Source organism: Gossypium raimondii, chromosome 8 (assembly GCF_025698545.1).
Source record: "Gossypium raimondii isolate GPD5lz chromosome 8, ASM2569854v1, whole genome shotgun sequence".
NCBI lineage: Eukaryota > Viridiplantae > Streptophyta > Magnoliopsida > Malvales > Malvaceae > Gossypium > Gossypium raimondii.
Genome location: NC_068572.1, coordinates 50,128,250 through 50,142,166, shown reverse-complemented (window position 1 = coordinate 50,142,166; position 13,917 = coordinate 50,128,250). Strand labels below are relative to the sequence as shown.

At 34.9% G+C, this 13,917-nt stretch overlaps 3 protein-coding genes across 3 annotated transcripts; all 3 read right to left on the bottom strand.

The window, feature by feature from the left end:
- Positions 1-187: 187 nt before the first annotated feature.
- LOC105791925 (protein TORNADO 2) lies at positions 188-1,528 on the bottom strand. Its single transcript, XM_012620230.2, has 2 exons — positions 749-1,528; positions 188-664 (listed from the first exon to the last, which is right to left on the bottom strand). The coding sequence occupies exons 1-2, from the start codon at positions 1,517-1,519 to the stop codon at positions 350-352; spliced, it is 1,086 nt and encodes a 361-aa protein (XP_012475684.1). The 5' UTR covers positions 1,520-1,528; the 3' UTR covers positions 188-349.
- Positions 1,529-2,031: 503 nt separating this feature from the next.
- LOC105791926 (protein TORNADO 2) lies at positions 2,032-3,712 on the bottom strand. The gene is made up of 2 exons (XM_012620231.2): positions 3,073-3,712; positions 2,032-2,538 (listed from the first exon to the last, which is right to left on the bottom strand). The coding sequence occupies exons 1-2, from the start codon at positions 3,568-3,570 to the stop codon at positions 2,227-2,229; spliced, it is 810 nt and encodes a 269-aa protein (XP_012475685.1). The 5' UTR covers positions 3,571-3,712; the 3' UTR covers positions 2,032-2,226.
- A 524-nt stretch (positions 3,713-4,236) lies between these two features.
- On the bottom strand, positions 4,237-5,010 carry LOC105793669 (RING-H2 finger protein ATL29). Its single transcript, XM_012622521.2, has one exon. The coding sequence runs from the start codon at positions 5,008-5,010 to the stop codon at positions 4,237-4,239; it is 774 nt and encodes a 257-aa protein (XP_012477975.1).
- Positions 5,011-13,917: the final 8,907 nt, after the last annotated feature.

The window sequence follows — 13,917 nt, the reverse complement described above, 5'->3', positions numbered from 1 at the left end:
ACTCGTTATAGAAAAGGGAAAAACAATAAAAATAAGTATCATCTTTCGGTGCCCCCCGCAAATTACGCATAGACACATTATTCGGCTTTTTTTCAATTTTCTACGCCTACAATGAAATCATCATCTACCCCATCTCCAAGCAGCGATGTTTCTGTAGCAGATGTTAAATCAAAAGATAATTTGGATATATTCCATACACTTTAGCAGGCACAGTTTTTAATCATGTTAATATACGGTTCAAACATTTTGTTCAGATCAGATGAGGGGATAATTGGAAAAAAAAAATCAAATAAGATAATGATGGAACTAGCTCATAACTAGTTACTACTTACAACATGAAGCAAGACCTTCATGTATTTTGTTTGTGGCGTCTTGGGGATGTATCCCCAGTTTTGGATTTCCTAAGAGCAAAACAAAACCCTATCAAATACACGCATATCAAAACTACAAGTGTGATGAACAAAATGATGTCTACGCTTCTCCATTCTTTGGTCAAATTAGCCAGTAATCCCGCTTTGCATGAATCGCAATGGAAGCAAAGCTGCATTTGGTCATTGCTCCACTGCAAGCAATCCATGCTTGCTGCTGTGTTGTTGGGGGTCAGCCAATACGTAGGATTTATGTAAGAGTACCCACATTCAGCTGGTGGCATACAGCATCCGTACTAAGAACAACAAGAAAGAAAAGAATAATTTTATTCATTGCTTTTTCTATTCATTGCAAGTTTAGAATGAAGCTTACTGCTTACCTGTATAGATGTTAACCGAGCATTGAAGAAATCCTGAGCTATACGATATCTTTGGTTTAATTCAGAACACATATCTGTTGAGTTAAGGCAAGATCTAATCCGATCCCACTTGTAAGGATTCGTTACTTTTCGACGAAGCCAACCGGAAAAATCATCAAGGTCATGTTCCAAGTATATGCGGCCTGATGCTGGGTGACCAGAACCCTGGTTGGTGATCAAATAGATTAAGACAACCAAACAAGCAAACACTAGTATCAGGATGAACATTGCAAAAAGGTAAAAGATGAGGAGCCAAGTGATGCGCCAACACCCTCCTACGAAGCCTAACAGTGCCACGACCGCGATTGAGGTGCCTAGTATTATAAGAGGCCATTGCAGTATCTTCACGCAAGCATTGTCCGGTTCGTTTGCAAGCCAGATTCCTGCTCCGATGACTGGAATCGAGAGAAGCAAGGTGATGAAGTTGATAACACCGACAATGGTGCTGTTTGCTGCCATGTCGTTGAGATCGAGGATAATGAGAATATCTTTTCTCTGGGGTCTAATAAACCTAATACTATAATGGCGGATTACAGGAAATGGGATAGCATAGAATAGGGATAAAGTGCAGGAGAAAATGAAGAAAATGTTGAGGGTTATATTTCCCAACTTTAGGCCAGCTAGAGGGACACGAATCACGATGAATTGAGTCCCTTCTTTGATAAGAATGAGCTTTAATTTCCCTGTTATACATTTTGCAAGCCCAAACACAATTATAGTGATCTCGAGCATGTAAAAATATTTGTCATATGTTAAAGTAGAATTCCCATGGGTTTAAATGAACTAGGAAGCAACCTTATTTTGGTTTGAAAGTGAAAATGCATGATGATCATTTGGCGATATTTTCTCGGGCGAGTATCATTGTCGGCCATTTTGTTTTCAAATTCCAAAACCGGGATTTCAGGTCTTTTTGCTTCCAGGCTTAACGTTTTCATGAAAAGTCATCTTGTTAATTTTCAAAATTAGCTAATAATTGAGATCATTCGTGGGGTTATTATGGAGATCCGTGCCAAGCCTCTTGCAATCATCCATTACTTAGTGTGGGTTTGGATGGGCGATTGGGTGCGGTGCGGTGCGTTTAGTTTACTTTTTGTCTCACGCTATAGTATCGCTACAGTATCTAATCTCACCGCCACCGCTGTTTTTATACTAACCGCAAGTAAACGCACCGCCTATCCAAACTCACCCTTAATTTTGTGACATTTTTCTATACATTGTCAGACAGTGATTCAAGAACCCCACCATTAAAGTCAATGTTCTCATGCACTAAACAGTAAAATATTGGACACATCTCATCACTGCTCTTGCACAAATGTCTACACCCTGTAATGAAAACATTCAGTACCGACACAAATTTTCAACCACATGAAAACAAGTAAAACATCTGCTTAGTTATACAAAGTCACAAAACCAAAAACTGCATTCAAACCACCTACTCCTCACGTATAACCTTGCTTGTACTTCCTAAATATGTCCTCAGTCTTTGCATTCCTAAATGCACAACACCCTACTAGATATACACATATCAAAGCAATAAGAGTTATGAGCAGTATTATGTCGGCTTTTCTCCATTCTTGTTTTATATTTGCAAGTAATCCCGCTTTGCATGAATTACAATTGTAGCACAGCTGCGTTTGGTCATTACTCCATTGGATGCAGTCCGGGTCCTCTATGTTGTTGATGGGGCTGATCCAGTTTGTTGGATTCACAAATGTGTATCCACATTCAGTTGGTGGCTTACAGCATCCAGACTGTAAAGTAAAAGCATAAAGAATAAATATACAAGATGATTAACTTATGGCTGGAGAATCTATTACCTTAACATGCATGCCTAAATCTAAACTTGGTCTTAAACAAAATAGGTTAAATTTTGGTTTTGGTCCCTCTACTATGTTTAAATTTGTGATTTAATCTTTGTACTTTAGCATAATTTGTGATTCCAAATAGTTAGTCCATTCAACTGTTCAGATCAAAATACTCACCGGTTGTACTAACTAACGGAATTATAAAAGTAGAGGACTAAATCATGCCAAATTAAAATCTAGGGACTAAATCCTAAATTTGAGCATAGTGAAGGAATCAAAATCATAATTTGACAAAACAGCCTATTCCGGGAGAAGATTCCAGGAATTCTAACAAGAACATAGTATACCTCTCCTTTGAATTTCTTGAAATAAATAAGGATTTATGCCTTAACTTACTCCATTAAATTCCTACAAAACTCCAGATTAGGGATGGAGATGTATGGAACAATTTGAAACTTGAGTAGAGAAACTTAGATTTACCTCTATGGGAGTTAGATGGGAATTAAAGAAATCTATGGCCATTGTATAAGTTTGGTTCAGCTGGGTACATATATCTGTTGAGCTGAGACAGATTTTAATCCTTTCCCACTTGAAAGAACTTCTAACTCTTCGTTGAAGCCAACCTGAAAAATCTTCCAGGTGATATTCCAAGTATGCCCGACTAGGTTCAAGGTGGCCTGAACCTCTCATGGTAACCATGTAGACGAAAACAACCAAGCATGCAAGCAATATAATGAGGATCAACATGCCAACAAGGTAAGCAATAAGGAGCCATGGGATGCGCCAAAACCCTCCAATGAAGCCTGCTAGTGCTACAACCAAGATTAACACCCCTAAAACTATAACAGGCCATTGTAAAATCTTGACACAAGAATTATCTGGTTGATTTGCAAGCCAGATTCCAGCACCAATGATTGGAATGGAGAGCAGCATAGCAACGAAGTTGATTGCACCGATGACATTGTTGCTTAGTGCCATTTTTTCTTATTTTTGGAGAATTGATGTGTCTGAAGAGTGAAAGAGCTATATCTGGGTATTGTTTTTGAGATCTAGTAATGAAAAAAGGCTCTCAAAAAGAAAAGGAGGTTGCCTCGAGTAAAGATATTCGTGTTGAAAAAATGTGTACAAGATATAGTGCTTCTGTCATGCAACCCCACAAGCTTTTGTTCTTTGCCCTGGATTGGATCCTTGAAAGCTACTAAAACAAAACAATTAATGGCATTTTTAAAGTGTATTTAGGTCTTCAAATCTAATCGCTTTTTGAAAAGGATAACCTTGGTAGAGGATATGGAAAGAAAAAGAAACAAAAAAGATTAGTTGTCTCCAACCTTTGTATTTATCGAGGGAAAACAAAAGAAACATAAAAATAAAATAAAATAAAATAATAGAAAAGAAGACAGTTAAATGTCACAAATATTCTCTGGTTTTGCATCCTTTGGTGCCTTTTAGGGTTTGCTTCTTTCTTGCAACTTTAATGATAAAGTACATAAATTGTAAAGTTCATTGAGCTATTCTACAAAGGCAAAGGAGTACAGTTTGTATCAACCATAACTGCTGGTGCAACTCATCAAAGGCAATTTTTTCAGAAAAGCTCTAGCAAATGACTTCAAAGACAACATTGTAAAAATTGAGCTTATACTTCATCTATGTCTCCTCGCAGCTTGTAAATTCACCAAAAGCAATATAACTTCCTTCAGATTTATGTCGCCTTACAATCTTTATTCTTACATTGTCAGGCAGTCTCAATGTATGTTTATTCTCCTCTTCTTCTATGGTTATGGAATGTCCCGTTGAATGTGACCTTAAATATCTTTCTATGCTCTCATGTTTTTTATCATGTTGTTCTTTCGAATTCAAAGAGCATTGTGCATCTTCTACACCATCAACTTTGTTATTTATATCTTCTGAAACTTCAATGCAAACAGAATCTTGTAGTGAACTTACATTTACTATTGATTTACTAGTCACATCTAACTCTTGACGACAAACTGGGCATGTTTTATGTGATTCAAGCCAATGATCAATGCATTCTTGGTGGAAAACATGGCAACAAATAGTTAAAAATCGAAGCATGTCACCGTCACTAAACTCTGCCAAGCAAATAGCGCATTCTAGACTATACTTTTGGGGACAAAAGTCTTTGACACTGGAATAATAAAATGTAGGGAAAGCTTGTATTAATTCAGGATCAAGACCATCACTCATATCTGCACCACCTTCTGTAGCAGCTGTAGCAGCTGAAGGGTTACGCCCATAATTCCAGATAGCAAGAACATTTTTCAGGAAATACCTACATAAGTATGCTGTGAAAAAACCAATGACCGCAACAAGGAAAACTATTGTTATAATTATAGGTGCTGGCTGGCTGTACTTTGATGAGGAGGAGGATGGTTCATTAGAAGTGGAACTTGTCGACATCGAATAAAAAGGGCAACCGTAGCCGGAGTATATATCGTCCTGGCCTTGTGTTTTTTCATTGATGAGAGAAAATGTTATTGCCTGGTTGTTGGTTAGATGTTTTCTTTTTTTCCTTTGTTGATTGTGTAGAAGGAAAGAGAGAAACAAGGGAGCAGGTCAATGCATGTGTTTTTGAAACGGTAGCCTTAATTTGGAAAGGTGATGGTTGGTAAGCATTATATTTTTGGGTATTGAACGAGTCCTTGTGAGAAGGATGTGGAGTTTTGTCTGAATGATATTTGTCCTCACTCAGTCCATTTAAAACAACACAACATCAATCTTGCATCATCCTCCGGGTTAGCTACTCATCAGTTGAGCACTGTCTTTAAGCTGATTCTAAAGTAGAAGTAATTGAGGAGCTAAAGGGTACAAGCATATGACCTGCAAATTCTTATTTATCACTTAACAAGTGCATACTGCCATGTCCATGATGAGAGTCCCACTTTGAGTACCATCCAACTTGCACGACACTGATTAGTAAATTGGATGGCTGTGGTCAATCCCAGCCTAGAGCATACGCATAGGAATCAAACAATTAAATGACACAACTCATCATCCTATGTGAACTCTAATCTTTTGACTGAATAACGAACACCGATAGCAAACAAATGCAATGCATAAATACTTTCCATAATCCAAATCAAAACAGGACAAAAATAAAAAGTAATTCGTTAACCGATCAATTGATAAACAATACCTCCAGCTCTATTTCCAAATGGGCAGTACCCAGTAAGTTCCCCCTTATTACAAATCCTTGTCTTTGCATTTGGTCCACATTCCCACCACCATCTCTGCCGCCATAGCCACACTCACTCGATTCTTGGACTGCTCGTCGTACAAAAACGTGCAGTTATCACCATAAGGACTATGTTCCTCTGTATAAAACGTCTTGCAATGCCTTCCCTTATATCAACTGTGTTTTACCTTAATTTGGAATTTCTCTCTCCTTGTTTGATTAACTTGGGACTAAAGGCTTTAATATAGTATAGATAAATAAGTTTATAATAACATTTGCTTTTCTTTTAAATATTCTTGTAGTTTTTTATTTTTCTTTTTAACTTAATTAATGCCTAATTAATTTTATTACGTAACGTTATCATTGAATACAAAATTATATAAAAATACATTAAGTCAATGTAAAACATTGAACCAGCACGTGAGCGATTCATTGGGTAAGACTGGGACAAAATGCAAATAAAATGATTTTATTAAATTTTTATTTAAATTTAATTATAAAATATATAAATATAAATATAAATATTTTTATTTATTTTTATTTTTATTTAATAGTAATATAGTTTTTGAAAAGGTCGGGAAAAAAAGAAAATGCTCGAGCTTAAACTTTTTTTTAAAATTGAGCCCAATTTGGCCCATGAAAACTTTTACCCTTAAAAGAATTTTAAATCTTCCAACATAGTCACTTATCCATTTTAATATTTTTTTAATAAAATTATAATTGTAACCTCTCTAGCGCAGCTTAGACGTTAGACTTAAATTCGAAAGATTACATCAGTCACCGAGATGTTCTAGCAGGATTATCGGAGTTTTGAAAACAACCATCATAAAACAATTGCTTGGGTTAGGAGGAAATTTTAGTTACAAACCGTTTTATTATTTCTCAAAATCTTAATTCTAATTTAGTAGCAAAAAAGAGATATGTTTGTTTTTAGTAAAAACCGGAGGTTCATGCATATCAATCAATACTCATAACATAACTTCCTAATAATTTAAATTTAATGTCATGAAAAATAAACAAATTCAAATCCTAAGTCTAATGCCACAGTTCGAAATAAAATAATATAGTCTTTGAACAAAATTAATCTTAAAATACTTAAATAAAATAGAATATTTTGAGCTGAGACCCTCCAGATTCCACGTCCGCGTCCTAACCTGGTGGGTTATCTGTAAGGATGAAAATTTAAAGGGGAGTAAGCTATAACGCTCTGTGTGAGTTCATTCATAAGAAAAATCGGTGCAAACAGTTGGTAAGACACATTAATTAATATGACATAAAAAAAATCACAATCAGGCAACAATTTAGAGTATCAGTTTTTCAATGCAACCATCATTAATATATCAGAAATCAAAATAGAGGTTTTCAGAATAATCAATTTTCAGATTTGCTCACAATATACATAGATATACACACATATATAAATATATCATAACAGAGTTTCCATATTTGTATGCACATTATTTTAAGATGTCATACAATTTCGATTTTTAACAGAATAGATCCTACCCCACTACTACACACCATAATGAAAATTTCCCTAAACCCACTTCTCCAACACACCAGGATGTGGATAAACCATTACTGGTTCATAAAAAATAATTGTCATTTGGCTTTGACACACAAATCCCTGTAGATGGAATCTGTCTTTGGCTGTGGGTTTACAGTAAAAAGTCTTGCAGGTGAAACTGTAACAACCTATTTTTCAGTGGTTTCGGGACCACAAATCCAGCAAGTAATTTGTAAAATTAGTATTTAAATTATATGAGTCAATAATAATTTTTATATTGAATTTTGATTTGATGAAGTTTAATTAATTGAATTAATGGTTAGTATAAGTGGTTCAGTCCAAAAGTCAAGTGGTTTTTGAAAATGAGGTATTAGGACTCGTTTTCGTAATTTAAGGCTGTAAATATTTTTAGTAAATGTTTTTTTGAGTCGTATTATAGGTGAATTGAGGTTTGGTCCGATAATTTTGATGATTGGTTGCTTAATTAAGTAAAAGGATTAAATTGTAAAAGAGGTAAAAGTTAATCTCTATAGATTTAAATTAGTAAAGGGACCAAAATGGTGATTAAGCCACAGTTAGAAAGTCCAAGCGGTGGTGGATATGATTAATCCACTAGCTTTTGGGCTATTTGCTCATTTAGTCCTAATTAGTTTACAGTTAAATTAAAATTAAGCTTATTTAGTTAAAAATTTAAAATGATTGAAGGATCAATTGTGTAATTAAACCCCCCTTAAATGGTAATTATACCATATTCTCATTTGATGGACAAATATGGACATGTTTTATTTATTTTTATAAGTCATAATGTAAAGGTTAAAATTGTAAATTAAGTAAATAAAAGGTTAAATTAAAAGAATGCTAAATTAAGTTATCATCTTCCTTTCTTTTCTTTTGGAAACCGAATGGCCATTGTTATTGGAGAAGAAAGCTTCGGTCAAGCTAAGGTTGGGGTATGTAAGTGATCATTGATCCTGTTTTTAGTAATTTTTTTATGTTTTTAAGCTCGTATTAGCTTGATCAAGCTAACTTGGGGACTAATTTGAAAAATTGTTAAACGTTATAGATTATTTCATTGATGAGTTTGAGTTGCTCTTGAAGTTTTATGGTAGATTGTTAACCTTGGTTGTTAAATAGGACTATTTTGTAAAGTAGTTTTTAGTAATTTTAATGTTTAAGGACTAAAATGTTAAAGTGATAAAATTACAATGACTTGATGTGAAATAACAAAAAATATAGGTTATAGTGGAGTGCTATACAATTCGGTTGAACTTAGTTTTAGTTAAAATTGTTTAAATTACAATGTTTAATTTTCGTCCTAGAGTCGATATTGCGACACACCAAAACATATGTTGGGACATAGCAGCCAGTATGCTCCTCTATAGCCATCTTCAGGGGTATGTTGTGACACCCTCAATCTGTGTCGTGACATCGAAGGGAGACTTGAGTTTTCTTCATTTCGTTCCCTATGTTACGACATCAGACCTCTCATGTTGCGACATAGCGTCTAGTATCAACCTAAAATGCCTTCTAATGGTCTCCTGCACACTTACAAAGTACGTTATCTCTCCCTTAGGCCTCATTCGACTCTTAAGGTCAATAAAAGACTCAATTTGCACATTTTATTGAATGTAAGTAAAACTAAATAAACTTAACTAAAATGTAATAAAAATGCTTGTATTCAGGATCCTTCAGTGTGAAAACTAGTTTAATCTGCTACACCGAATTACAATAGATCAATACACAACAGTACCCACAGATGGAATTTGCCTTTGGCTGTGGATACACAGCAAAACAAAAAAATGCAAATAAACTGTCAGACTCCTTCTGATCACATCGTCTCATCCCATGCAATGCAACGTGACATATTTAATACAGATCAAATATGATAGCAATTAATGTACTAACACATGGCAAACCAGTAGCAAAAGTCATACTTTTCATGTATTTAGATTAACAATAACACAAAGCATGTTATACATGTAATACCCTATTTTGGCCCAGGTCTAAAGGGCCCGAATTACAAACGGGCCTATGTGGCCCAAATCAAACAGAGGCCCAAAATTAATCAGGCCCCAAAACAATAGACAGAAACCTTAGGGTTTCTAAGGAAATCTTCTTGCGCCGCAACTAGGATCTTCGCACGAGCCGCGTCCCTGTACCTGCACATCAAGAAAGCAAACAACAGTATATGGAAAGAAAAAGATTGCGAATCAAAGAAAACAGATTTGATTCCTTTATGATATTGTTTTATTCAGCTATAAAAAAGCCACCGATATATTGTAAGTGGGGGACTCGGAAAATCAATAAAAAAGGTTATTATTTTCGCAAAAAGAGAGAACCAATCGGAACACCAAAAGGTTGTTTTTTTATTTCGTTTATTATTTGCTTTTTATTTTTTGTTATTGAAATAAAATAAAACAAGAAAGTAAAAACTTACTTTCGTTTTGCCTTTTGAAACGCCGTTGGCGCAAGCGAGGCTCATCTCCGAGGATAGACAAACGAAAGTCGAGGGGTTCCAAGGGATTTTGAGGTGTTTTGTGGCGATTTTTGAAGGATTTGAGCCCAGATTTGGGCTTAGAGAGGCCAAAGGAACCGAATAGGGGATTTTCCCTTTTTTCGGCCACCGCAGATGGTGGCGCCGGCACCAGAGATCGGCGGCCGGTGCGGTGGCCGATGACCGCCCAATTGCCGGACTGGATGTCGGACAATTGGGGAGGGGAGAGTTTTTTTGAAAGGTTTTCTGTTTTTTTTAAGAATGGAAAAAATGAAAATTTTTGAATTATTTTTGGCTTAAATAGCCTTTTGGAAACGACGTCGTTTCATTAGGCCCCCAGGTGCTAAAACGAAGTCGTTTTGGGGAGGCCGACCCGAATCCGACCCAACCCGGCCTAGGATCAGCGTGTTTTTATGCGGAGGGGCTCCGCCTTTTAAGGTTTTTGCAATTAAGCTTTTATTTTTTTAAATTTACCCCTTTAATTTATTTTCGATTTCAATTGGGTCCAATTTGAACAGCGCCATTTTAGAGGAGAAGGGGTAATTTCCTTTCCATCCCCTCTATGTTATTCGCGTGTTCAATATGGTCTCTTTTACCTCCAATTATTTGTGGATTTGCCCCAAACTCCTATTTCCAATTCAAATTAGTCCTTTTTGTTATTTTTTGGAGAATTAATTAATTTCAAAATATAATTATAATTTTTATTATTTTTTAATAATTTTTATATGTAATTAATGTTTTCATAATTTATGTATTTTTATTAATTAATTTCAATAATGTAATTATTATTTTTATATATATGTAATTATTTTTATAATTTATATATATGTATAGATTTATTTTATATATATATGTACATGTAAATATATTTACATATTTTTAAAATGAACATTTTATATTTATCTATATGTCTTTGTTTTTATTTATTTTTCAAAATGCTCAAATACATATATATTTTTTAATACATATTTTAATTTATATATATTTTATATATTTTTCTTTATTTTCATAAATGCATTATATATTTATATAAATTTTATAATTCAAAATTTTATATGTAAATCTTGTGTTCGTTTTCTTCCTCATAATTTCAATAAATATATTATGTACCTTTTTATTCATTACGTGTTTTGTTTATTTCCTTCTTTTGTTTATCGATTTATGTTTTCATTTATGTTTTAAAAGCATGTTTTTTTTGCTCATTTATTTGATATTCTTGCATTGTCATTGTTTATTTTTTTATGTATATTAGTTTCGTTTATTTATTTATTTATATTATTTCTATGTCATTGTTGTATTTATTATTGTTGTATTAGTTATCGCGACATTTATACATACAACATAACATTACATCATCTTTTACTTGAATTTAAAAATAGAAAATTTTCAAAATAAAGATAATACTCGTATTTAGGATTTTCAAGAAAATTGAGCCCTAACGTATTGGGTTCCAATTTTCTTCGTAAAATCTAACAATCGAGAATTGCTCTTTAATCAAACAAAAAAAACTTGTCATCGGGAATTCAATATGTTGTGTCCTAACGTATTGGATGTGACACATTGATTTCTCGAGATAAAGATTTTTTAAAAAAAATAAAGGAAATATTCAATGTTTGGGATTTTGAGAAATTGTGCCCTAACGTATTGGGCCGCGATTTCTTTATAAATTTTAAACAAATGAATATTCTCTTAAATTTTATTACACGAGTATTTTGGACAAACTCATTTTTGGAGAAATAAAATGTCGTGCCCTAACGCATTGGGTGTGACCTTTTCTTTTTCAAAATGAGAGAGTCTCAATAAATAATTTAATTTAATTAAGGATCATATTTTTAACTCTCGACGTTAAGACATTAATTCATCAATTTGGTACCAATTTTTGGGCGTTACGAGGGTGCTAATCCTTCCTCGAACGTAACTGACTCCCGAACCCGTTTTTCTAAAAACTCGTAGACCAAAGTCGTTTTAGGTGATCCAATCACATCTTAATAAAAGATTGGTGGCGACTCCCATTTTCATCGACCACTAATTATTGTTTTGTTTCTCAAAATAAAAGTTGGTTTCGACAGCTTGGCGACTCCGCTGGGGACCTTTTTTAAAAAAAATAAGAGAGTCGAGCCACAAAGTTGATTAATTTTTGTCTTATGGTCGAGAAAAATTTTTTTTTTAAATTTCATGATATCCTTTTGCATTCATTATCTTCTTACTTAATGGATTTAAGTATTGTTTGCATTACACATTACATGAGTTGAATGATTTTACCCTTTTAAGTGGGAGTGAGAAACTATTCCTTCGTGAGGTTTTCACCTCCGTATAGGATAGTGGATCGCTTTCGAAGTACATCGGTACCTATGCCTTCGTGAGATTTTCATCTCCGTATAGTCATAGGGAAAATGTATTCCCCTGAACCGAACTTGATCTATATGAGCCTATAAGGGGTGAAGATCGAGGAACCTGCTGGTTCGGGTACCTTTGCCCTAGAAGCCGAACTTCATATAATGAACCTTTGGGATCCACCTTAGGTAGAACTATACTGAACCCTAGTAGATATCCGATTAGGTGTTTTACTATTTCTCGATTATATTTTTATATGATATTGACCTTTTTTGTTTTATTTTGATTGCATGACATGGCATTTCATTTTATCATAAAAGGCGTCGATTCATATTCAGTTGCTAGATAGAAAGCTTATCATAGAAAAAAGGTTTCTTGATAAAGTGGAGGATAATGCGGCTGTCCGTACTTGGTCTGAAACAACGCAGCAAGAGAAAGGTGATAGCTTGGCTGATGGATATGTATCGGAATTATGAGATTTTACTCGCATCAGTGTAACTCAAAACAATTTGCAAGAGATGAAGGAAATCTGGGATCAGTGGAATGATGAGGTTAGACAGTTATTTTATGATAATTATAGGGATTTGCCTTATTTGCTTGGTGTGAAGGTAGACAAGCATTTGTTCCGAGCCCTCGCCTAATTTTGGAATCTTGCTTACAGTTGCTTCACGTTTGGGAAGGTCGATTTGGTGCCTACGATAAAAAAATATGTGGCTTTACTCCGATGTTCAAAGTTTCAAGTGGACAAGGTCTACTCGAGAGCGATAAATGTGCCATCCTTTTCGAAGAAGCTGATGAGTATGACAGGGATGAGTGAGCAGTGGGTTGCTGCATGGATTAAGCAAAAAGGGATAGCAAGTGTATTCCTTGGAAGAGTTTGAAAGATTTAATTCTAACGCACCCAGATGTGAGGAAAAAATTAGACTTCTTTGCTTTGAGTATATATGGCTTAGTCGTCTTCCCCAAAGCTTTGGGGCATGTTGATGAAGCAGTCGCTGATTTATTTGACCGGCTTGATAAGAAGGTTACACCGATTCTGACGATTCTGGAAGAGACTTTCAGGTCATTGAGTGCATGTTGAAAGGTGGGTGAGGGTAGATTCATTGGATGTGCACAGCTCCTACTCGCATGGTTTCACAGTCAGTTTTGGAAGGTTGATCGGGTTTCGTATCGGGTTTTCTTCGAAAATTATTCGCCACTAAAGGAGATTGTAGCAACACTGAGGAGAGATGGCATTTCGGAGGAGAAGTGGATGGTAATTCTTCAGAATCTTCAAGAAGAGGACATCAAGTGGAGAGCCTCTTGGTTGCTTCCAGATGAGATCTTGTATAGATGTGTAATTTTGATTGGGTTCCACTGCTCGAAATTTGGGGAGCTGTTGGATATGCCCCATTGTTAATGCTAAGCCAGTATAGGTCAAGGCAATTCATACCTGTGACCCAAGGAATAGCTGATTGTGAATTTTCATACAGGGATGATGGTTATAGAAAGAAGATTCAAGAGGTGTCTAGTGCATGGAAACAGACTCGCCGAATAAAGAGGCTAGCGGTGGGTCCGATGACAACTCCTGAGTATAATGAATGGTGAGTTAGGATAAGTCAGGAAAATAGCCAATCAGTAGAGGAATGTTTGCGGGTCGTCCCTTCTGAGTTGGAAATCATAAGACAAGATTTTGAAGGAAGAAATGCGAAGTTAGAAAAGAAGATAAAACAAATGGAGGAAGAAAAGATGAACTTGAGATTAGACATAGATGTTCAGAAGCTCGAAACTGAGAAATTAAGAAAAGGGAAAAACAAG